A 26,157-nucleotide genomic window follows, 5' to 3' on the forward strand; every position below is an offset into this window, starting at 1 on the left:
AAGAAGGCAGAGATTACCAGCCCCTGTAATATAAAGATTTTAAGCTTACCTTCTACCTGTGATTACACTCTACAGGACAAAGATTTTTTCCATTGCTACTATTTATTTATGTTATCTCACTGTAAACACCATTAGAGTAATATCATTGGACAGATCCAAACTATATCACAACAGAATTTCTAATCTACTCTTGTAGAAAGCTGTGCTCCTGAGGAACTGTGCTACTGTGTGCTGATAAGAAATCTGCTGTGGAACTACTGCACCTACTTTGTGCCTTTGGTAAGTGCTAATCAATTGCTTCTATGTTTGTAGTGGGGAACAGAAGGAGGGATGCCTACTAAAGAGTGGTCTTACTCAGTTTCAAATATATACATTTGCACTGAAATTTGCAGATCTCAGAGTTTCTCCTCCAGCAGGGACTACAGATTTTTTTTTTTTTTTTTTTCAAAAAGCTAATCAATAACATGTCTCTCCCCTCCTGTAGACACATCATTTCCAGCTGCACTGGACACTTGCGACAGCTAGAGAAGGAATGTTAGGCATAGCACATAGGGGCTATTAAAAGAGTGGATGCATATTTTCAGTGCTCCCATCTTTCCCATTAAATAGCAACCAAATGTGTGCTTCTTAGGCACATCATCAGGTCACTATGGTATAAAGGTAAATTGTAGACTAATTGAGGCATGACGGCATTTTAAATAATGCAGACATTAGGCTTAAGTGTTTTTCATAATTCACTGAATTTATGAACTTCAAACACTTGCACAGAAGGAAGAACAAGGTTATTACATTTGCACTATGTACATTTGAAGATTTGATATTATTGATTGTAGCCCAGTAAACAAACACTTTTAACTATGATTCCATGATTCTATGATTAACCTTCCCTGTATGACTAATTTAGCATTATTTTTTAAAGTTTTAATTAGGTTAGCAGATATGAATTTTATGTAGTAATGTCATGAATTGCTCTGAAGTCTTCTGAAATCCTCAAGCAAATGTGTCAACAAAGCTAAATACATTTTATCTCTTCACAGCATTTATTTCATAAATACCCTCAGGTAGATCTTGCTTTTAACCTTTTGCAGTTCTTAATCCAGTTAATATTAGGCATCTGTTCATAAGGATAAACAGCAAGTCACACAGAGGAAAATCATCTGTAAACTCTTAATTACTGGTGAATGGTCATCTTTTTTTTTTTCTTAATGTACTTTCTATTCTTAAAGACAGGTGTTTCATTGTAGCACATCTTTTGGTTATTTTGGCCCATTACCATTGTTTCTTAAATACACAATTGAGCATCTGACATGGAAAGGCAGTCCTTCTAGAATTTAGTCCTGCTTTGTTAGTGTCGGAACTCAACCAGGATGCCAGGAGCTGCCCACTCAGAATTATTGCTGGACTGAAGCCTTGATGAATGGCTTCAAGCTATGGAGTGTGAGCTAGCATCTCCATAATTAAGCACTGATGAACCTTTTGCTGCCAGTACTTGTGTATGTTAACTAAAGCTTGTTCATCACAAAATGTAGTTTCTTCAAAACTAGATTATTTTCAAAACTCCTAGAGACAGAATAAGAGACTGCTTCATTTTGTCACTTTTTCCCCACCTGGAATTGTCCTGTCCAGAACTATTTAGCCTCATTTGAATGGTGCTGTGCCTAAACAGTGTTCACATATTTCAAAATTATAATTTGAAATTTCTTTCTTTCAAAATTTCAGAAAGTGTTATTTTCAGGCTAGCTTGAGGCAAAACAAAGTTACAACCCACTGTATATGGTAGGGGTCAAATGATAACCTAAACATCCTGTAGTACTCTTAGGAGCCTGATATTGGGAAAGGTGCTGTTGGAGAGAAATGCAGAGAGGTCTTTTTCAAAAAAATGTTAAGTGGGGCAAAACCCAATTATTCTGCAAATTCTAGGATTGCAAATACTAGAAGTTACAGAGTTTCCAAATATTGGAAACATGTAAAGGAGAACAGAGTAGGCAAGCTTAATTTGGTCCTGAAGCAGATGGCATGCACATTTTAAGAGGTCATTAGAGAAGATGACTCTTGGTTCTAAGAATTAGGTAGTAAAATGGATGAAAGGGCAAATTTGAGAGACTGAGTTTAAGTCACTTTATCTTCAAGAAAGAAATACCACAGGTCTGAAAAGAAATTAAGAGAAGCAATAAAGCCATTTTCTATTCTGTGGTGCACAAGACCAAGGAGACACACTATCTTACTGCCACCAGTGTGCAAAATTCATTATGCAGATTAAGTGCACTACTGCTTCCTTTTTATTCTAAGAGCTACCTTGGGAATGGCAAAGGGACAGGAATGTTTGACAAGACTTTCTACAGGAAAGGGGCAAGAAAGAGGATTCTACTAAGACTTAAATCACCTTCTTTAGCTTTTGGGATTAGAATGTCACAACTACTGTCACCTAGTTTGAGTTCTTGGTAACAGCCAGTAGTTTTAAGAATCCATGGCTAGTTTAGCATCACAGAGGTGAGATGAGCTTCCCTTTCTGTTCCACCCTCATGTTGGTGTTTTGACTTTTCATTTCCATAATTTTCACGTTTTCTTTTTATTTTTTAAGAGCAGCAAGCAACTTTTTCTGCTGGGATAAAAGATGATGTTGGAACCTGGCCCTCTGTAGACATGCTTGTGCACTGCACCCCGCTGCAAGCACTCCTGCTGGCAGGGAAGGAGGAACCATCTTTGTTTATCCAGCAACACAGCCTTTTTCAGGCCTCGCACTTCCCATCTCAAATTCTTATTGCATGCATGTTCATGTTCTTCCTTGGCTGAGAAACATACACATCTCCTCATCCCTTAGCTTGTAGGCCAACTGAATGCAGTTTCTGTGAGTCCTGGCCTTGTGCCCAATCTGTTAATCTACACTGCCTAGTAACCATTAAACATTACCTATCACCTTCGTTGAGAGGAGGAGATGGATGATTGTTTGTCATCTGGATAGGTCTGCACCTATCCAAAGAGCTAAAGGTAACAGAGAAGGGACTTGGTTATTTACATACCTCACAAAGAATGAACAGAAAGTCAGTCTTTGTCCTGCTGATTTGCCTATGTTTTACAGTCTTTGATTTACACAGAAGCAACAGAGATCTTGTGATCTGAATGCGCTGACGTGTAGGAATGGAACTCTGACCTCCAGCAGTCCCATCCTATGTGCTGAGCAGAACAGTACTTATTCCAGCCTGCAAAATGCACAAATCTCAGTGCAGAATAGAACTGCCGTTCTATTCTTACACCTTGAATATGTAAAATCAAAAGCTGTATGAGGATGCATAAACCAGATCAAATCTCAGATGAGAAGCAGCTTCAAAGGTCAGAGATGTACTAGCCTGAACTCAGCATAATTTTTGGATCAGCGTTAGTTAATTAATAATCTTATGCACTATTTAAACTCAAATCCTCAGCGAGTGCTGCATATATATCCAAGTTTTCAGAGCAGTACAAGTGACAACACACTACCAAACAGCAAGCTCAAGATTCTATAGCTACCCATTCTTCCCTTGAGGAATATTTAGCTAATAATTATCCTTTATGCAAATAGAGCAATGCTTGACTGAAGACTTTCATTCATTCCAACGTGCAAAACCAGAGCTGAACATTCCTGTCAAAAAGCTATCCAGGTAAGAGATTTGCCTCCCTGCCACACCTCTGAACTCAGGTGTTATTTGTTCTTTGCCTGTTTTCAAAGGTGCAAAACTGCCTCTTTTCAGTTATTTTGCACACTGGTGTTGCTTTTTAAGTTTTGTCATTATTCTGTTCTTCATAAATATTGCTTACAAGGTAGATACTGGGCAAAGGTTGTAAAACATGTAGTCATCTACAATCGGTATGGAAGTAATCTTTCCTGCAAACCCTGGTCTAAGAGTTCAAGACCAGCCATTTGGCTAGTTTTTATTTGCACTTAAGTAAAGTGGCCTATATGAAGCTTATCTAGTTCTCAAAGTATTACATTTTTATTAAAACTGAGCATTTTCTTAGTGATTAAATCTCAAAGAGCGTTTCCAAAATATTGTCCTTATTGCGTGTAGTAAACCCAAGATACCAGGGAAGGTAACAGGAAAGAACATGAGAATGGGGTATCAATTTGTTTTTCTCTACAACAGCTTAATGTGACTAGACAAAGTCCAGCAAAACCACAAGGCAGAAAACAGAGCTTAGTGTTTAGCTTTGTGACTGATGACTAACGTCTTGGAAAGCTGCCTTGAAAGATTTTTTTAAAAAACAGACTTTCACTTTGGACCAGCTACCTTTCCAAAAGCAGGAAGTCTGATTTTTAGGAATGCTCTTTGACCCCACAGTAAATGTCTTTTTAGTGGTCATGCCCTCAGCCTCTCCAGAAGAATAACGCTGTCTTGCCTTCGAGTGCTTGCCAATATTTTGACTGGCATGTTCTGGAACCCCTGAACAAAACCAGTTCCTGGAGAACCAGTAAAACTATTTGATCATTATTTCCAAGGTCTGATCATTCTCAAATATGATGTGATGGACCAGCCTTAACAACAGCTGCTGGCTGACTGTGTGAGTTCTATTGTAGCCTGCTCATCACCTCTGGGATTGTTACAAGTCAGTGGCTGTTATCTTACTCACTGGGACACTAGACTGAGAATCCTTGGGAAAATATTAATTGAATCACAGCTGCTGGTGAATGCAGACATTTGAAAAAGAGCCTAACTTGCCTTGGAAATCATAGATCAACTTATAGTTGGAAGGAGAAGTTGTGAATTGGAGATCTTAATTAGAAACACACAAATCTAAAAGATTGCTTGACACAAAGTAACTCCTTAGTATAGGAGTGTTAATTTGTAGATGACTTAGACTAATGTTCTGGCTTTCCTGACTCACAGAGACCAATAAACTGTACTATTTTTAGCTCTTTCACTTTTGGATTAGCATAATGTTGAAACTCAACAGGAAAATGCTTTGAAGCCACAGTATGTTCTCCAGATACAGTAAAAAACTAACTGAGCCCATCAAGTTTCACATTATTTTCCTAAAAAGCACTGTGATGTTCTTTGCCTGTAGGCTGTAAGCTTGCTAAGTCAGTGTTTAAATAAATGGTTTTGGTTGCTGGCACCTTGCTTAAGTCTGCTTCCAAGTACATCTAGGTCCTGGTGCTCTAAAGCTGAAAATACAATAGCTTATACAAGACAGAGAGAAATGTTCATTTCACTTGTTCTGTTTTGTCACTTGATCCTTTCTAAAACTCATAGGTTATGCTGACATTTCTAAGTAATTCTGCACAAAAAAAGCAGATGAATAAATCAAAGCAGTAGGTGTTGAAGCAGTATTATATTATATGCATTTCAGGGGATTTGATTTCAGACTAGTCAGGCCCCACAGACTAAATGTCCTCACCACATCTGTTCAAATCTGTCCAAAGAACAATTGCTGGCTCAGGTTTTTATGCCACCATAAAGTGTCGGAGTGCAGTGGGATGGAGCTCCTGGGTACTTTCCTCTGAAAAAAGTCTGGTTTGCAAGCATAACATGCCTCTGTGCATTGAATTGATGCACTGTAAATGAGGCTAACCAGGGATTTTTTTCAGAACTGCGTTATGCTCAAAACCAGAACAGTAATGTAGTTATAGCCATTAGAGACCAAGAGAGGTTTCTTACAGGCAGAAAAGGTTGCTGATATGAAAGATGAGTAACATGAACAGTTTAACACCTACAAGTGTTTAAATCAAATGCTTAGCTAAACTGACATCTCTCATGTTTTTCTGTGATTTATGCAACAAAAATACAATGAAACTTCAGATGATAAACACAAAACCTGTTCTACCCACATTAGTTTTCAGCTGATTTTTCATAGGTCAAACACGGAGAAAACTGCAAGCATCACATGGCTCAAACTATATAAAGGGCTCTATCCTAACTTACACTTGCAACCACTATTTAAGCAAGAGCGACTGATTCTAGTATAGAATTGTGATACACTGTCTGAATTCTGCCCCAAATAGAGCATTTAAGAGATCTCTTAGCATAGAGAGGCAAGCTCACAGAGGCAGGCTCACCATGCCTACTCCCTCTTGGGCATTCTAGAGATACAGCTTCAGATTTTCTGGTGGACAATTAGGATGGGGAGACAAAAGGATGCATCAGAATAAAGGTTTTTTGGGGTTATGTTGTTTCACGAAGAACAACTCATCCAGCCAGAATGGTTACATGTATACCAGCAGAAACTGTTTGCCAAGGAATCTGCAAAGAGAAATCCCACTGAAAGTGTTGTGATAAATGTTTCCTCCCCTGCAGAGAGACTTTGTCAGGCCAGTGGCATGGTACAAAGACAGGAAGAAAGGTGGGACTAATGCCAGTTGGAAAGTCAGCCGTTTGTTTGGCTTGAATGGTTCTTTGCTTTGTTTCTCTTTTTCACAAGACAAACTGAGTCACTGCATTTAACTTGAAAGAATAAGTGGTTCAGACAGAGGTTCTGCTCAAGCTGGGGTGGGGGGGGGGTGCTTTTGCTCATGCAGTCAAGGGCAACTTGAAAAAATTTAACTGTGAAGATTCCAAACATCAAAATACAATTAAAAATAACCAAGACTACTTTTTGTTGTAATGATATGGATGATACATATGTATATGAATGTGCATGCAAGTAACTTTCACCTGTATTAAACAGTTGAGAATGTTCCAACACCAAAGTCAAGTGCAATGGGTAGATGTGTTCTGTGCTATATGCTGCTTCATCTGCACATCCCTGCTAAGAACAGCTCTTTTGGCAAGTGATGGGAAGCCTTCACTTGAATAAAATGCAAACATTATGTTCTGTGAAGCTCTGGGGAGTGAGGGGGTGCCTGAAATAGGGGTTGTCCCTTTTCTTATAAACCACTTAGTATGGGCTGAGCTGAAAATGGGTCAGTGTGGCGAGCCAGTAGAGGAATCTATTTACTGACACCCCTAAGGCTCCTGAATATTGCTTGAGTATTACCACTGTGGAAGGATGGTGTTGTATCTCAGTGCCAGAATCAGAAGGCTGGAGTCTACCTATGTGCACAGGAATAGACAGATTTGCTCTCCACCCTCCTGTCTTTGGAGATGGCAAGAGCCTTGGAAGCTCCCAGCTCACTGGTAGTCTGCACAAATGCACAGGGGATAGCATGCAGCCATGGTGGAATCCCATTTTCTTCAGGTGAAGCAATTAAGTTATTACTGAGCTACAGGAATCACAGCCTCAGAATTCTTGTGTTACACAGCTGAAAAATGTTTTGCTGGTAACAACACCCCTTCCATTATTTGGTGTGGCTTTACTATGTTCTAAAAGCAACGATTAAACTCTAAACATTAACAGTGTCTGGAAACAATAACATCGTTTTAGAGCTGAGTGTTTTACAGCTAGCATGTTCATTTGACATGGATTCTGAAAACTTATCTAGCAGAATAAATGCTTATTTATACGAAGGAAACCCTTATTTTCAGGAGAAAAAAGAATTTAAGAAAATGACCTCCTGTCAGCATTTGGCTGTGTTTTAGCTTGAACAAATTTATTCCACCAGGAAGGGGGTTTTGACCTTTGTATAAAATGCATCAAAACTGCTGAAAAGATACATGCTTTACCATACTAGCTTTTCTTTTTTGTTGTTGGCTTTTACAAAAAGCTACTATTCTGATTATCCAGTAAGGCAGTAGAGCCGAGATATATTACTAAATTATCATTCATACACAAGACCTCTTAACAGATTTCCAGAGAAATTATATTTGAATAATCTTATATATTAAAAACTATTATTATCCCTCAGGAAGCTGCACAAACAATGCATATGCATGAATTTTAATGGGGGGTTTTTTGTAAATACAAATTTACTTGCAAGTAAATTGTGTGAGTTTAGAGAAAGGCAGACAGCAACTGTACAATTAAATATATGAACCTAGTGTACAGAAGCCAATGAAATCTTTTTTATGTAGCCTACCAAAAGCACTCATTGGATACTGAACTGCCCACTAGCTTTTAAGTATGTAGAACAGGGGCACTGCATTTATTTCTTGGCTGTCTGAATTCACTTGGCTGTAAGAAGTGGGTGGCATTCAAACAGGACTTGCTGTCCTCATGCACAAGCCTCTCATTCTCCAACTAATCTAGGTAAGACAGGAAATGTTGGGGTTTTGCATCTTAAAAATTAGTGTCTTTATTACAGTTGCTAGCATTCTGTATTTGGTAAATTTTAATCATATGCTCTTAAGTATTTCTCTTGGTGTTGTAACTTCTTTTATCTTTTCTCTCACCTTTGCATTCTAACAAAGACTAGATCCAACCCATTTCCTGTCCAAGCAGATCTTGCCTAGCATAACCACACAGTACATTAGAGTCTAAAGTAAATTTGGCATTACTGATAAAAAATAGCCATCATTCTTTCTAAATAATTACATTAAATTGTAATTAGTTTTCCCTTATGATGGAAATAAACCTTACTTTCAAACATAAAGAAACTTATACAGTGGAAGCTAACAACTATTTAATGTAATTGGGTTGGGTAGAAAGCTACTGATTTTTTGAAATATATTTAGACTACTCTGCAGGTCATTTTCAACTTGGACAATCAGTCCACACATCTCTAACAATAATCTCTTTTCTCCCTTTTACCCAATTATTAATAACATACCTGTGACACTTAAACATCCTGTTTCAAGTTGTGGTTAAACTTTGCATGGCCTTAGAAATCATGCTGTGTCATTTAAAATAATACCTGGCAACTTGTTTAAGACTTTTGCACTAGCTACAGATACATATCTTCTTATTGTTTTCAATTTGCTGGCAAAAGGTATTTGTTAAAATCTTGAAAAAAATTTGTAAGGAGGATAGACAGAAGACTTTATAACAAGCCTCTCTCTATTTGGAGTGCTACAGATCAAAAGCTTACAGGCTGTTGGTAATCTATTCTTTTGCTTATCAACTATGCTTCCAGTTGGACTCATAAACCCTTTGTTTTTTCTCAGCTTAGAATTCTACACTTTAACTGGGTGCTACCAAACATTAACAAATCAAAATACTCTTCTTAACAACAACAAAGTACGAAATTTACACAGAGAATGATGACTTCTGTCACTAGAGTCTAAACTTAACATTAACGGTTAAAAACATTAAAATATACCAACAGAATATTGTGCCAGTGAGTGTACTTCAAGTTTTAGGAAGCTGATGGGTATGGCTTCTGTCTCTAGATACTGAAAGAGGAAAGAAACAGCTTTTACTTGTAAGTGAAGACAAGCTTGCAATGTCACAGCTGGCACCAAAAAGCTTTGTTGCAGAGATCCTGGGTGTTTATGGCACTGGGAGAGGCTGGGCTTGAGAAGTTGTTCTTTCCTAGAGATTCTGCATACTGTTGTACTAGCACATACTCTCTTCTTCTAGGTCAATATGAATCATTCCTTATCTCCCAGTACTTACATATGGGCATCCACTCTTGGAAGTCTCTTGTTTCTTTCTACTGCAAACCAGAAGCCAAGATTTGCCACTTGGCATAGTCTGTTTGACATTTTCCACCTTCCTGCTCCTATCTTTACTTTTAAACTGTTTATGATAGGGCACTTACATGTTTTGCCTCTGAGTGACGTCCCCCCCTACCCCCAAATGATTTATGAATGCACTATGCTAATTTCAACTTAATTTGACAATTGAGTAAAAAATGCAGAGATTGAGTTTGGTGAAAACAGTTGTGTTTATAGATACAAGAGACACCAAAAGCACCTCCATCTGGAGAATACAAATTGTCCCAGTCTTTATGTATCAGAAAACTGGTATGCAGGAGAACCATAGGAAACATTGCTGTGTTTGTTCTGCTGCCCACAGAATTATTTGTTATATCTTATTCCCTGGAGAGAAAAGCTAGGGTAACTATGGTTTTAAAGCTGAAAATATTAACATGTAGCACTCTTCTGAGATGGTAACAGAGTCCACCATTGTGCATGGTTCATATGTTGCCAAAGTGGTATTTGTGAGGATATGCTTATTAATTAATGGAAGTTGCGCATCAAAACAATCTACGATTCAACAGGTTCATGTTATGTAGCAGCTTCTAAGAGTCCATCAATGGTTTGTGTACAAATTTTTGCATAAGACTAAATGGTTGCTCTCCAGAAAACTCTGCTTTACAGGTTCTACTAGCAAATTTTTTCTCCTGCGCATTGAGGACAGCTGCAGTGACAGATCACTATACCACGTGTCAGTTCCACATCAATGACTACAAGATGCACTATTAGAAAAACCATAGCCTACCTCACTAGTAAGCATTTATTTCACACCATCAAGTGCTGCCTCTATTCACAGAGACCTCTATGATGGAGCATTCAGAAGAGCTGATGGAAATATTAGTTGTACAAAGAAATGACTAATTTAACTCCATTTTTCCTTAGTAAAACAAACTGGATTCAATCGAATGTACTCTTAAATGTCTGCAAGAAAGGGCTCAATCTGCAGATTTATTTCTTAGTGTTATGTGTCACTGGAGCCCTGTGGTAATGTTTTTGTTGGGATGATACTTCCTTAAAGGCACAATCAGGTGACAAACTTTCAGCGTTAAGTATCTGTGCTAGAAAAAACCTTCACGAACTGCAACCTAACAGCTGTTTTCATCACATTGCAGGAAAACATACATGAAGTAGGCACTGAGACAATGGAAAGACCACTTGAGGCTACCAGAATGGAAAACAGCACCTCTTCCTGCTTTCTCATGGAAAGAAAGACTCATGTCAAGATTAATAGGAAAGAAGTCATGCTAGCTAAGCTGAGGAAGAGCTGTTCCTGCACCCCAAAGAAGCTAAAGAACTTTGTCATGGACTTTCTTCCTGTTTTACGATGGCTTCCCAAGTACCAGTGCAAAGAGTATATTTGGGGGGACGTTATGTCTGGGTTAGTTATTGGGATCATTTTGGTGCCCCAAGCAATTGCATACTCACTGCTGGCAGGTCTGAAGCCCATTTATAGCCTTTACACATCATTCTTTGCCAACATCATCTATTTCTTAATGGGTACATCCCGTCATGTCTCAGTTGGCATTTTCAGCTTGATAAGCTTAATGGTAGGACAAGTTGTGGACCGAGAACTTCTCTTGGCTGGGTTTGACTTGAATGATGATGCCCCACCAGCCTTGGGTGATGGCTCTCTGCAGAATGACAGTCAGTCCAACACAACTGCCTTCAACCTTACAATCACAGGGATGAATGCTGAGTGTGGAAAGGAATGCTATGCTATTGGCATTGCTACAGCCTTGACATTTGTGGCTGGAGTGTATCAGGTAAGTGGTTACTGACATTCAGAGGCAAGGTATTAAGTTCTTAAAGCTTCTTTGCATGACCTAAGCTTTGGTTTGACTCTCTTTCAATGAGAGATAAAGCATCAGTTCACCTGAATGACCTTGGACTGTTTATTCCAGGAAGCCTAACTGTAGGCACCTCAAAGAAAGCATTAGGTAGGCAGTTTTCTTAGCTACTAGCAAGCACAGGTAAAACAAGAGTTTTCTGCAAGACCATTAACATTGTTTTGATACTCTACTGCCTCTTGGCCTTGCTGCTTTCATGGGATCATGAATCCAATACAGATCTTACCGTAATGGAAATTCCCAGGTAACTGTGTCCTTCAACAATGAAGAAATAATTCTGTTTCCCTAGGTACTTTAAAAAGGTGCAGACCCACTCATCTACTTCTACACAGGTTCAGAATGTGCTGCTCAGTGTTTTGCTAGTGGGTACTACGTTCTACCAAACTGCTGTCCAAAGGTAATTCAGAAGCAGAAAGGACAAGAGGTGAAACAGACTGACTAACATACTTTTCAGACAATGGCTGTGCTGAACTTTTTGAGACTTACTAACATGCTGCCCATCACAAGGATATCAAGAGAACACAGAAGGAAGCATGATGAACATCGTTACCTATTAATTGTATATATATAAACTAAGAAAGAGCTAGCTATCTTCCTGTTTACTAAGAAATTTCAGGTCACATTTATGAACAACAAAATGCCCTTGTGCAGCTATATTTTCCAAAGCCATCAAAGGAAGGAGAAGCAACTAGTTAAGAACAGTATCCTGGGATCTGGAGAAGTTTGTGAGCTCTTCTGCCACCTCTGACCTTAGGCATGCCAGAAAGGCTGTTTGTGCTCCACTTTCCCTTCTGTTCACATGTCTAAAATTAAAAGCTGTTTAATATGACAGTGCCACTAAAGTAGGGATCTTAGCTGTTGTTATTCAAGTTCTGTTTACAAAGCAATGGCCGTAAGTTTTAACTTTATTCACTTTAAGACGGGAAAAAAGAAAATCGGCTTTTGTATAACAGAAGCATTTTTGGATCCACTGCTCTTTTGCGTGGGAAGTAAAATTCGGAGAAGCCACTTCAGCAGACTCACTTCAGACCAATGTTTGATTGATGCTGTCTCAAACTCCTCATTCATCTCTTGAGTTTGTAGTATCCCACAACAGTAAAAGGAATCACACATATTAAAAGCAGACTGGAAGCATCACAGGATAATTCATGTTTTAAGATTCAAGTAGCCAAATGCTATCTGCCTCCAGCTAGTTCTCTCCCACCTGTACTTAATTATTTGCAGCACCATTTAAGGCTTATCTTTTTTTTTTCTTTTTTTTTTCTGTGTCTCCTCAGGTTCTAATGGGAATCTTTCGTCTGGGTTTCGTATCTATGTACCTATCTGAGTCTGTACTAGATGGCTTTGCAACTGGTGCTTCCTTAACTATTTTAACAGCTCAAGTGAAGTATCTGATTGGAATAAAAATCCCACGTAGCCAAGGGCATGGGATGCTTGTTATTACCTGGATTAACATTTTCCGGAACATTTCTCAGGCTAACCTTTGTGATGTCATCACAAGTGCCATTTGTATCGTGGTGCTGGTCACTGCTAAGGAACTGGGAGATCGGTATAAGCATAAGCTGAAATTTCCTCTTCCCACAGAGCTGGTAGTTATTGTTGTGGCAACACTGGTGTCACACTACGGGAAGTTAAACGAAGTGTATGCATCCAGTGTTTCTGGAGCTATTCCAACAGGATTTATTCCCCCCAAGGTACCACATTTCAACTTAATGCTGCGAGTCGCTGTAGATGCTTTGCCTCTTGCCATAGTCAGCTTTGTCTTCACTGTGTCCCTTTCAGAAATGTGTGCAAAGAAATATGCTTACACCATCCGAGCCAATCAGGAAATGTTTGCTGTGGGGTTCTGCAACATCATTCCTTCATTCTTCCACTCTTTTGCGACCAGTGCAGCTCTAGCAAAAACACTCGTCAAAACATCTACAGGCTGCCAGACTCAAGTCTCTGGAGTAATTAGTGCAATGGTGGTTTTGCTGGTGCTGCTTTTCTTGGCACCTCTCTTCTATTCCTTGCAGAAGTGTGTCCTGGCTTGTATCATCATTGTCAGCCTCCGAGGAGCCCTAAGGAAGTTCCGAGATGTGCCAGCACAGTACCATGTGAATAAGGTGGACACACTTGTTTGGGTTGTTACCATGTCAGCCTCTGCCTTGATCAGCACAGAAATAGGGCTGTTAGTTGGCATTGTTTTCTCCATTTTATGCATCATTGTTCGAACACAGCGTCCACGGACAGCCCTGCTTGGTCAGATCCAAGACACCAGCTTTTATGAGGATGACTTAGAATATGAAAATCTCTCTTCTGTTCCAAAGGTCAAAATATTCCGTTTTGAGGCCCCACTTTACTATGCAAATAGAAACTACTTCCTAAAGTCTCTGTACAGATTGACTAACTTAGATCCTAACCTAGAAGCTGCTAGAAGGAAGAAATATGAGAAGGAAAACCAGCATCTGAAAAAGGGAGGTGACACAACTGCTAATGGACTGGGCATTGGAGACACCACTCTGCAACTAGTTCCTAAGCAAATTGATTTCCAAGCTCTTGTTGTAGATTGCTCTTCCATCTCATTTTTGGATACCACTGGAGTTAATACTCTAAAGGAAATCCTGAAAGACTACAAGGACTTAAACATTTCTGTTCTCCTGGCTTGCTGCAATCCCTCAGTGATAGACTCTCTGAAAAGAGGAGGTTACTTTGGGAAAGATTTTGGAAGTATGCAGGAAATGCTGTTCTACAGTATACATAATGCTGTGCAGTTTGCAAAAGACCAAAAGCTTCCAGCAGATTGCTCAGTTTAATCCCATGTCTTCCTTGACGACTCACTACAGAAGTGACAGACGAGGAGGGGCAGTTTGCAATAATTAAATTATCAGACACACTGTTGGCTGTGTACAACAATGGGCCTACAAGCCATTCTCCCCTGAAGAGCTCTACTGTTTGTCAGATGCCACACAGAACAGCCACTGGGGATGCAGTCCAGGACCAGGATGGAACAGGTTGGATTATGACCTGCACCTTCACTTTAAAATGCAGGTGATGTGCAATAGGGCAGTTTGGGATTGACTTCCTCCTTGTGCCATGATCACCCAACATGCACGTTGTACGACTGTTGTGCTGGAAGGTCTGCCCAGTGCCAGCTGACTCTCCCAGTGGTTTAATGGCTGGTTTGTGTTAAGAGGGTTAAGCCACCTCCATGAAAATGCAATCAATCTAGCACCTTGGACACATAATGGTTTAAATTCTGGCTTGAAAGGCCCTGCCCCTTCCATCATTCTAGGTGTGCTCCTAAACAACTCCCACTGCCTGCATACAAATAAAATGTGTAAAATATTGTGGAATGTAGCATGTCTCTCCACCTTGATTACACAGGCTTAGTGACACAACCTGCCACAGAGAAGAAACCATGATCCATCACAGGTTCCTCTCAAAACTATAATTTCCAAAAATTATTGCTGGTGTCACCTGTGTTACTGGTTTCCATCTGTGGTAATTAGTTACTGAATGTTACCCTAATGATGCTGGAAGAAATATGACTCTGATGCACAATTCTATAACTAGTAAGAGGATAAACAGGATTAAGAAAAATGAATGGCTTTAACTGGAAGTCATACAGTCACCCAGGTAGTTGTACCATCCTGTAAAAATAAGTTGCCTCTGGTGGGCAGATGCAACTCCAATTCAGGGACACATAAGGACCATCAAACATAAAACCTCAGAACTGTGATGCAGCACAGCATTTTCCTCCTACAACTGCCTGCCTGGGTGCAAAGAGAATCAGGAGAAAAGAGGGCAGGGTGGGAAGGTAAATCTGTGATCTGCCTAGAAGGGGAGTGATGGGTCAGTCAGAACTGCCTGGCTGGTCTTCTCTGACACAATGCTAATGAAGATTTACAGTAGCATACCCGGGCCAAGTAAAGGGAGTAACGCTTTGTAAGTTGTGTAACCCTATATGCTGGAAAAATTCCACCACTGTTTGTACATACTACAGACATTTTGGTGTTGGGTTTTTTTTCCTCCTATCATATTATTCTTTGATTCGAGGTCCACTAAACCATGTTTTCCAGGGCTGGGTTACTTTCTATAATAATTTGCATTAATTGCTGTTCATTCTGCTTTGTGTCAAATGATAACCCCAGAGTCAGTTGTGTTGTTATATATGCATGGCCTCTCTTTACAAATAAGCACAGATTTAGATTTTGACTGTAACACAGCTAGTACTCAGTGTTCTGGCCCATGGCACTGGCAGAATATCCTCTCTCATACTCAAGCTTATAACTACCTGCACAAAAGGTAGGACAGCTGCCCTGTCTTTCTCTCCTTATTCATGGCTGGTTCACACACAGCACCAAGCATGGAAGGCAATTCTATCACAGCTGTGCCTCTTACAATTAGCAGACTCTAGAAACAGGTTCCATGTATGCAGAAGCCATTTCTCCACTGTGCCATTCAAAAAAAAAAAGTCAGGTCAACACACCATGTGACTTGCTTATTTCAACTTTTCAGGTCACTGAATGAAAGAACACTCAAACTGAGGTTCTCCAGGTGCCCCAGAGCCTGTCTGGTTCTCAAGAGCAAGTATTTTGTTAAAGAAAAAGCAGTGCATTCCCAAAAGGCAAAATAAAAAAATGTCTTCACAGGGACTGAGAATAGCACAATTAGGTAAGTGATTCAATGCTAACATTTTCATGCACTCATTATAAAAAAGCATATCAGCTGCACACTGTTAGTACTGCCCAAGCAGTAAAACCTGACAGAAATGTCTGTCAAGATATTAAAGGATTGACCACTGGCAGAATTTTCCTGCCATAAAACAATTTAATTACCTTATTCTTTAAATTGCTGACTTGGTATGACTTGCTTCTTTCTGTCATAAAAGCAAATGGGCAGAGACCAAGGACAAAGTATTGCTTTGTGTCTGCTTTTCTTTGTAACCATTTTTTGATGAGAGAGTACCTCTTCTAAGGTCCTTCCAGGGCCTAGCATGAGGAAGTGGCTTTACATGAGTTACTGCCAGACAATATCAATATAGATAGTCTTAGGCTGTTGTGCCAAAGCAAGCTGTCATTGGAAGTCAAATAAAATTGTTTCAGTGCAGAAGAACACACACCCCAGCAATCTAGACTTCTTTTAACTTTATGGGTCAAGCTACCAGCCTAGAACATAAAGGAAAAAATGCAAAAAAATAGCCTTAATTCTAGATGAATCTCATTTTAAAAGAAAAAAAAAAAAAGAAAAAAGAGAGATTCCAATGGAAGGTGTGTCCTTGCAACAGTCTCTGGAGAAAAATTAAGAGAGGCTGCCCTTCTCTTATCCAGCAGACTGAGAAATTAGTCAAAAGTCTCTTTTTCACCATATTTATTGTAAGAATGGCACCGAAGGATACCTAAGCAAAGAAACTTGGCTATGCATAAGAGGCAGGGTAAGCTTTAAGACTTTTACTAGGAAGAAACTATTGACCAGAAGAAACCATGAGAACAATTTTCTGTTTCAGTTTCATTGGCAGAGCTGGCTCACGATGAAGGTGTTGAGCTGGACAATGTCAAACACAGCAAGGGAACAGCTTTCAGTGCTATGATGTAGGGATGTTGGGAGACTGTAAATTATTGCTAAGGGGTATGTAAAAGTAACTAAAAAAACAAGCCTTTTTCTGGCGCATTTATGTTATCTATACTGTGTTACACCAAGATTAAGGGTATGAAGACTGAAAATGTTAAAAAATGCTGATTCTCTTCTGTCCTGTTCTACCATGAATTGGGTACTGTGACTTGGAGAGAAGCTGGGGATGGGCTTCTAATTCCAGCTAGGTTAATATTAATGTTGAAATAAAATCATTATATGCCTTTTAGGAAATGTTATATCTATCATGTAGATGGACTATATTTTTGTTCACTGTGGTGCCTTGTATAAATCATGTATCCAACAAACTTTAGTGCTGCTACACAAGAAGAGGAAAGGGTTCTTAACTTGTGGACTGTGTGGGTCCCACGGCACTGGGCAAAGAGTTGGGAGTCTTCACCTCAAACTCTCCTGTTGACTAGTGCAGCATGGCCAGAATGTGTGGTCTAGGTGTCAAAATGGCTGTATTTATTGGCACTGGTAACTAAGAACCAGTGGACTGTCCAGTCCATGAAAGACATGTTAGATTCCCTCGTAACCATGCATATTCCTGTGTCACATGACCTAGAGACAAATATGTGCTTCTGGTTGGAAAATAAAACTAGCAGTTCTTTGAAAACAGTTTGCCTCATGGTATCCTTTCATGGGTGGTGAAATAACAGGATAACTTGGAATAAAGAAAAATATAAGAGGTGGGTTTGCTGTCTTAGCAAATGGTTAAAATACTGGGATGCACTCGGCATTGGGGGATTGGAAGACATAATGAGAAAGATCATTATAGAAGTGAGAAGGGGAGGGTGGCAGTCTTATTTGAGCACATCTGCTTCTTGGGAGGAACATTTATGGCACCTTTTTAGAGATAGGACAACTGTGAGGAAAAGCAATGCCCGTATCTGTCAGCCTTTCACAGTGGTGGTATCGCCTAGTCCTCTGTTTTCTGTAAGTGCTCCTCTTCAGTTAAGTACCCACCATCTACCACCACCTTCCAAGAAGTCTTCTCGACCACCAACCCCATGACATAACACAGTTTTGCTGTTACAGGGTTCTCACTCTAAACCTCTTTACGTCCTTCTGGAAATCGCTGGTTCAGGAAGAGAATTGCACATGTATAGAATTCAGCATCAGCACTGAACTCCTGTTCAGACTTGCATTCTTGCCCCTGTTGCTTCTTTCAATCCCAATGTTTGTCTGCAGGCTCCATGCTCTCTCCCTTTCCAAACCATTGCTGCCACGCAGTCCACTGGCTGTCCTTCCACAACTTAAATGTCTTCTTGTTTTTGACAAATGCCCACTTTTGCAAAATGAGCAGTTTCAGCTTGGTTCTAAACAGTAGCGAAGTTTCTAATTTCTGCATGTAAAAGCTGGGCTAAATATTGAGACTAGTAGGTTAGAATCCTACCCTTGAGGCACTACAGCTTTCCTGGGACTTCTTGCTTGACTGCTAAGTTTCTATGCTCCCAGAATTTTGATTGCATCAAGGACTCAGTGCCTCACTCCCTACAAAGGCTGAGTGGAATCCATGACAGACGCATTCCTTTCCCTCAATCATTTGGAAAGCCCAATCCAACACATGGCACAGCTGAGACAGGCTGCCAGGAGGCCTTTTGGCCTCTAAGTGTAGATGTAGCTACTTTCTTTTCAAAGGTACTCCCTGTTGGTTACAAAAGCCAGTTGGTTACAAAAACCTGAAAGAGCCAAGCCATCTCTCAGGACAAACCCCTAAGACAGGGACTCCAGCGGTGGTGACCAGCGACAGTTGTCCTTGCCCCTGCTGGAGCTGGGTCACTGCAAGAGTGAGTACAAAACCTATAGCCCAGTAAGAGAGGGAGACACAGCACAGGAAAGGGTGTTCACTGGGAAACTTCCACAGGGAAAGATGGGAGGGAGAAGCTGTGTTACCTGCTATATTCACAGATGGACTAACATACAGAGGCAGCTCTGGCATACAGATGCAATACTCATCTGTGTGCAGGACCTCCAAACACCTTCCCAAACAAACCTAAATACACAAGCACACCCTAAAACCTAGGAAGAAAACTTCTCCTGTTTCTAATGTACACTCTGAAACCCACTACTCTTCTGCTCACATCCCATTTCTGGAGTTTGCGCTCTCCTTCCCCTTGTTGCTTCCCCAGACTTAAAACTGGTAAATTCCCATCCTCCTGTACCTGGGACAGCAGATGCAGTAATGATGTGAATATGCTCATTGTAAATTGTAATGATTGTAAATATGCTCAGCTCAGCAACAGCCTGACCCAGGCAGAACTTTAAGAGCTATTACAACTTTTGATGGGGTTTTTATGGTTTGTTTTTCCTCACAGACCAGTCATTCCTGTTCTAGGCATCTGTATTTGGTTCTTTCCACCGGGCATGAGTCTGTTTAAGCTGAGTTAAATGGGACTTGAAAGGCAAGGAATTCCAGCATTGTTCTGACATGCATTTCCCTAGAACTAGAAATGCTATTATGCATATGAATCCTTTGGCAGAGGGTATTAACTGGTATTAACTAAAGTCACCCTGTTTTAGTTGTCACTACCTGTCACTTGATGCCACACACAGGTGGGTTCAGGATGCAAAAAGAAACTCCCAAGTTAAGTGGAAGGAAGATAGCAATAGTAATAAAATAGTGGCAGCTTTCATTTGGACCTCTCAATGAGTCAGGCTTGTTTTAAACTTTGTGGGACTTCTTTTGCTGTATCATGTCTTCTAAATTAAAGGACACAAAAGTAAGCCATCTTTCTAGTCCCCCAGCACTGCTCTTAGAACAGCTAATGGTTAGCAAACCACGTAACAGGATGGGTGAGAAGTCTTGTTTGGGACAGCATTGCCACGTGAAATGCTTTGGTAAGGAATGGACTGAATTTATGCCTATTCCATCCCATTCCTGGCTTTTGCCAAAGACTCATCTAACCTAGAAAGGGAGCATAACACTGTGACCTGCATATTAAAAGCAGACCTACGGCCAGGGGGAGCTCTAGGTACCCATGTGGACAGCTGGGATGTGGACAGGAGCTGAAGTCTCGAAGTCTGGTTTCTCCCAGCAGTTCTTCTCAGAACTGAGTAGTTGCTGATGTTACCACACTCAGACCAAAGTTTGCTAGACTTGAAGGAACAGCAGTGATAACACCCAGTATGAGCCTTGAAAACAGTCAGAATGACTGTTGCCTGGCATCCAGCTGAGAGCTCTCTCCATAACACTGGGCATAGATGACCTGACTGCAAAGCAGAACTCTTCCTTGCTTAAGGAACCATTGGAGACTCCTCCAGAGCTCTCTTTTCAAGGTTGTGCCAAGCAGTATTTTAGAAAGGATGCACCCAGTTCAAAAAAGCTGCACTAGAACCTTGTACATGCAATGGTCCATGAAACCTCTGCTAGCCTGAGGACTCTCTGGAGGTCATGGTACAACTGGGAATCAAGATGCTGACGCCTGGACATGCCAGCAGGGGAGAAGTAGAATGACTGTAGCATATGACTCAAGATGGTCTTGGTAAAACTTGACCAGCGCACCCAGAAGACTCTTTAGATGAAAGGAAACCTTAAACTGCTCCTTCACCTGCTTTTAGGATGTAATGCACGCAGGTTAGCCCCACCTTTCTCAATACAACCTCTCTCTTTCTTAACCTTATCCACGCCCAAATTGATTCCCTTCCATTGGCACTTACCTGACTTCCAAGGAAGCAAAGACATGCCCAGCTTGCAATTATACTACGATAAATATCAAAATGAGCACCTGTTGGACCCTTTAATGTGTCGCATTTTTCTGGATTTTGACTTGAGGTGTTTGCTTACCTGAGAGCAACTAATTCCAGTAACCAGTGAATTCGAACTTGTTCAATGCCGCCATGCGGAACAGAAGAAATGTAGGCAAGGTTCATCTCTTGGTCTTTGCTCAGGTCAAATAGGTCAGCACGGCTGTGAGGTAAAGGAGGGCTTCAGGAAAGGAGGGACAGAAAAGAAAAAACACATTCCAACATTAACTAGCAGCTCCACTGGGTATCCAAAGATCCCTACACTAAGTCCCTATACCACCTGCAAAATCCTCCCTGGTATGAGCAGCACTGTCTAACACAAGATGAAAGCAGAATGGAGTTGCAGGTTATTTGGGACTAACTGGCTACAGATGTAGTTTGGCGAAGCGGAACACAACCTGGGCACATCTCATTGCCATGCTCAAAGGAAAGTATTACAAGCAGTCATTGCTGCACAGACAGCAACATCAGGCAGCAGTGGCCTGAAGAAGCCATACAATGACAGTCATCTTGTCTCTGAGTAACTAATGTCTTTTAGGCTTTGGAGTGGAAGTCAGACTTGCTGAGGTCTGTAGTAAGACGAATATGGGCTTGAACTTCCTGCTGAAGTCTATGCAATGACATCAACTCTTGCTCTGCTGTGGAAGCCGCACTTGTTAGAAGCAGAATTAGACCTCAGAGCTTCTACATTCTTCGGCCATGTTCAACTCACCCCTAAGCATAAGGAAGCACAGGAGTATGTGACTTGAGGTTTCTATGCTTGATGATGTAAGCAGTTTAACCTGCTCACAGCTATACAGCAATGATCATGTTAACATGACTTTGGCGTCTACTTATTCCACTGCAATTAACATAACACTGGGGCAGATTTCTGCTGCCTCTATCTCCACAGATAAATAGCTCCAAGATGATCTCACTCCCACCCTCCACGATTCAGAAACTTAGAACGCTGCCCAGTTCACTGAGTTTGGGCAACCTTAGAGACTCTCATTAAGCCTCCTGGTAATGTGCAAATTCTGAGTGTTAAAGCATTTGTATTACAAGAAAGATAAAACAACATTGTCCCCAAGGTTTGGTAAAATATTTCCACATGTCTTCACACTGCAAAGAGAGATGACTTGTGCTCTAACTGCAGACTGTATATTAACTGTGTAAGTGAAAGAGCTTTGCCTTGCTGTGATCTGTCTTCTCTGATGGGTGGATCAGCTCTGTGCTGATTGTAATGATGCAGGGAAAAGTCATACTGTCATCCTCTCCTCTATGCCCCTCCACATACACATCCCACCTCCAAGGACCCCATTGAATGAACCTGCTACTATATAGCCATCTGTGCACAAAGGGGGAAAAGCCTGACCCCACCTGGACAAGAACTTGATGCAACTTTTGTCTTAGCTAAGACACTGCCTATCTATTACGCCATCACCTGCATCCTTATTTGAAAGTGCAAGTCTTGACACAGATTACATCCTTGTGCTTCATACAAATTAGCCAGCACATGTGAACTCCTCTGTGCAACTTCACTTAAAATCATCCCCGAGATTGCTTCAAGTCACACAAGTGAGACTGCGAAGTTACCGATTCCACTCTTACTAAAAATGTATCAGCCATTTGGGTCTTTTTAACTGTTCCAGTGGATAAGGTCAATGTTAACTGTTGGTTTTTAAAGGAGTGCTTTGCTACTACTCTGAGATTCAAACTTGCTTCAGTTCAAGCAGTGGCAAAGATGGAAGTCAAGGCATAAAGCATTCACATATTTTTGCTTAGTCCACACCGAATAAACACTCTGAACTTCACTCTGCTAGAGAGAAATCTAGCAGAAACCATCACAAGATACAAAAGAAAGCTGATAGAACAGTCGGGTTTGTTCAGTATCTGCCCTTTCCTGTTCTGAGTGGACAGTGCCCATCCCAGAGAACATCAAGCCTTGCATTCTCCCAGGCTTTATCAACTGCTGATCCACAGCTGTGTATTTGCCCAACTGTCTGAAACTGTGATGCAGAAAAGAAGCTTTAACAACTGGAACCCAGCTGTCTCACAGGATGAGCTTTCAAGGGAGCTGGGATGCTACAGCTTGAGAAATACCAGTGTTGGCCAGGTGTTACAACTGAGTAGCTGCTGACCCACGGAGAGCCTCTCCCTCTGCTACTGCTCCTCTGGCTTCCCCTCACATGCTTTCCATGTTTGTAGCTTTACAAAGTTTCACACAATTAAAATCATGGGTGTTTCTTGGGCTGCAGTTTAAATGGGCAAAACATACTATATTTTAGGGCAGTTTTTCATTAATGTTTTCTAACATTGCAATTAAAATTAAAAACCGAAACAGTAAAAGAAAAAAAAAAATCCAGAAAGCCCAAACATTTCTCTTCATCAGAATGTATTTTTGGTCCTGTTCTGTTTTCTCACCAACATGGAAAACTAATGGAAAATTTTTCAAGTTTTGCTTTAGACTACCTTTATGTATCATACAAAAAAAATGCACAAACTCCTTTTTGTCCAAAGTGCACACTGCTGATTCCATCCCTTTTGCATCTCTTTTTCCCACAACTGTTATTTAATCCACTGTATGCCTAAATGAAGAAGGTCATAATGAGTTTAGAGCAAGATACGAACATGGCTGAGGAATATACCGTCTCTTGCTTTTGAGCCTGCTAGAAGCCTTCACGTATCTCACAAAACTTGAAGCCTGTTCAACCCCAGTTAGCTCAGCAAGACTGGGCTTTCTCCAAGAAGCAAAGCACTACCAGGATATGAAGCAGTGGAGCTGGCATTTATGCATGCTCCCACCCATCCCCCTGACTTAGCTCAACCTGACTCACTGGCCACATTAGGAAGATGGTGCGTGTTGAAAGTGTCTTGGAAACTCCTAGAACAAACAGGCAGGGAAGCTTTGCCTGGGCCTATTTAGGGACTGTGACAATGGAAACACTGAAAAGGAACGGGAATGAGTTCTGAGTATGAGCAGATGTGCTGTGCTAGCGAAGAGGAAGGACTCCACGTATCCGAGGGCCCTGGAGGCAAGAGAGCAAGTCAGAGAGGGGATGTCGACTGGCCCCATCTTCTGATCCGCTTTGTTTACACTGACTGGCCACGTCCCACGACCAGCTCCAGGCAGGTAACACCCAACGGGCTAAGCAGCAACGGGCAGCAAGGTGCCGGGCTCTCCGACCCCACCGCAGCAGGCCCGGAAAAGCCCAGGTTCCTCCAGAAAGGCCGCATCCTCACACCCTGGGGATCCTCTGCTTGAGGAGGGCTAGGGCAGCCGCCTCTCACCCCGCCTGCTTCTCGCCAGCGGTGCGTGGCCTACCGCCGGGCGCCGGCCGCAGGGCTCTGCGCGCTTACCAGAAGCCAGTGCTCCTCCAAAAGTGCTCCAGGGGCCGCTGGGCTCGCCGGACGTCCACGTATGCCACGTACGCCGCGCACCCCGCGCCCAGCTGCACGGCCAGCCAGAGCAGCAGCCCCATGGCGGCACGAGGAGCCGAGCCCAGCCGAGCGACACCGGCGCCCGCTACCGACGCAGCACGGACGCGACGCCAGGCGCCCGCCCCCACGGGCTCCCGCCGGCCCTGTGGTGAGCGTAGGTAGTGCGCTTCAGGAAGCGCAGGTCAGGTAATTCGGGTGGTAACGTCTCCGCCTGGAGCCCAGGCGTCTCGTACTTTTGTTGTTCTGGCGCAGCTACCGACCAGGAGTGAGTTACTTCCCTGAAGCTGCTGCACGGCGTGCAGTTATTGCCATTGCATTTCTCTTACACACCACATGAGGGAAGTATACTCTTACGCTGTTGTTACGTCCTCGTGCTCTGCGTTGACAAACCTGTAGGGAAGAGTGTAGTACTATGTAGTGGAGCTGGTGACCGAAACAGCCTTCCCCGAAAGAACATATTGGCAGGATTGAAACTTATGTCCGTTTTTTCAGTGTAAACATATTTATTGATCTCAGTATGGCAAAGAGCTTTAAATGCACTTTGTAATATTATAGAGAGGCTGTAGATTGACTTGCTAAATGCTTGTGTCTTACGACGTGTATCTGAGGACTGGGTTTTCCACGGGGGTGGGACTCTCTTCCGAAGGATCCCTCTCTTTTACACATTGCCTTCGGGAATCTCGTCAAGCCTTGCCAACTAGAAGGAGAATGTGGGGAATTGGGCCTCCCTTCCACATCCCCAAACACCACAGTAGCATCTCATTTTGTGTTCGTTAGTTCTGATTAATTGGGTGGATGGGGTTCTTCAGTCTGGTTTCCAGTACAGGCTTTGGATTTAGCAAGGGAAATAGTGGGCCCCTGTAACTCTGCCCACACCAGGGAAACTGCAGAGAGCTGCCAGGCAAAGAGCTGGGCTGCAGATGATCTCCGACAAGAGAACAAAGTGACAGCTGTGTTCATGGAAATCAAGGCTGTCAGTCCCAGTGCAGCAACCAGTATTTGCCACCCCAAAAGCTCTGGTATTTCAGCACCTTTCACCAAAGCTCCCCCTGAAGCAATTGTGCCAGAGCTAGCAGGGGGGCAGTCAGACAGCTATTTACTCCTCAGCTCAAGAATATTGCAACTAGGAAAGGATTCTGCACGAGTAAGTTTATCCCATGTGTAATCCTGCTTGAGCCAGGAGGTTTCCTGTCTCAAAAAGAGTGGCAAACTGGGACCATCCCTAAGAAATTGCAAAGTGGTTTGGTTCTGATTGCTGATATGTTATTCCTCTGTTTGCAGCTTCATCTGCCTCTTGAGGCCTTCAGTTCCTGGGGAACTTGTTGTGAGCTTACAAGGCTCACAGCCAAAATTCAGGCAACAGCATTATATCCCAGAGGCTCAGGTAGGAGTGGCGATCTGGCATTGTGACTTGACTCTGGCAAGGGGGATTTCCCTGAATTTCCCAGGGCTGCTCATGCTGTGGCTCAGCTTCAGTACTCCAATGCCTTGGAAGAGCAGCAAGGCCCAAGCTGAGCTCTAGTGAGGTTTCCATGCAGGATATTTAAGAGATTGCCTTATCCTTACAGGAAATGCGAGTTTGGCAGGGAGGCTTCTGCAGGGGGATACTTGTTTCCTCCAAACTCTCTGTTTTCTGAGAAGACCTGAGGAAGGTGTTAAACAGGCAGTAGACCTGCAAACTCAAGTGGGATCTGACAACCTGGGGGCCAATAGGCAGAGAAGTCAGCCCTATGCTGCTAGCTGCACCCTGAGCTGGGACAGCAACTGCCTTTGGGGTGAATGCTGCTGCCTTGGCTTCTGTGATGGCTGCAGACTTTTTGCCAGCTGTAAAGGATGGTGCATGGGAGGAAGGACCTCACTGACACTGCTTCTTTTGTTGGCTTCCCCTCCAGAGGGATAGGCTGGGGGAGATGAACATCTGACTACCAAATGTCATACTGTGGTTTGTTGCTTATTAACAGCAACCCTTCACCTCATTGCCTTTAAGTGTGGAGGGTTCACTGCGGGGCAGACACAGATACCAGCATCTCCAGCACCTAGCT

At 41.9% G+C, this 26,157-nt stretch overlaps 2 protein-coding genes across 5 annotated transcripts in view; one reads left to right on the plus strand and one right to left on the minus strand.

Moving 5' to 3' along the window:
* The window catches only part of SLC26A1 (solute carrier family 26 member 1), a 48,141-nt gene extending 30,577 nt beyond the window's left edge, over positions 1–17,564 (plus strand). For 2 of the 4 annotated variants that reach the window (XM_052776277.1, XM_052776278.1), the window contains 3 exons: positions 197–279; positions 10,598–11,248; positions 12,610–17,564. In XM_052776277.1, coding sequence (XP_052632237.1) covers positions 197–279; positions 10,598–11,248; positions 12,610–14,127 — 2,252 coding nt within the window. In that variant the 3' untranslated portion in view covers positions 14,128–17,564. Of the gene's footprint in view, positions 1–196; positions 280–3,429; positions 3,639–10,597; positions 11,249–12,609 lie in introns of those variants that run through there. The other 2 variants (XM_052776279.1, XM_052776280.1) reach the window with 2 other exon arrangements.
* Positions 1–24,181, minus strand: part of IDUA (alpha-L-iduronidase) — a 57,019-nt gene extending 32,838 nt beyond the window's left edge. Inside the window, exons 1-2 of the mRNA XM_052776281.1 lie at positions 24,035–24,181; positions 20,736–20,876 (exon numbers count right to left, since the gene is read on the minus strand). Coding sequence (XP_052632241.1) covers positions 20,736–20,876; positions 24,035–24,156 — 263 coding nt within the window. The 5' untranslated portion in view covers positions 24,157–24,181. The remainder of the gene's footprint in view (positions 1–20,735; positions 20,877–24,034) is intronic.
* Between the last annotated feature and the right edge of the window lie 1,976 nt (positions 24,182–26,157).

This window comes from Harpia harpyja, chromosome Z (assembly GCF_026419915.1).
Source record: "Harpia harpyja isolate bHarHar1 chromosome Z, bHarHar1 primary haplotype, whole genome shotgun sequence".
Classification (NCBI taxonomy): Eukaryota; Metazoa; Chordata; class Aves; order Accipitriformes; family Accipitridae; genus Harpia; species Harpia harpyja.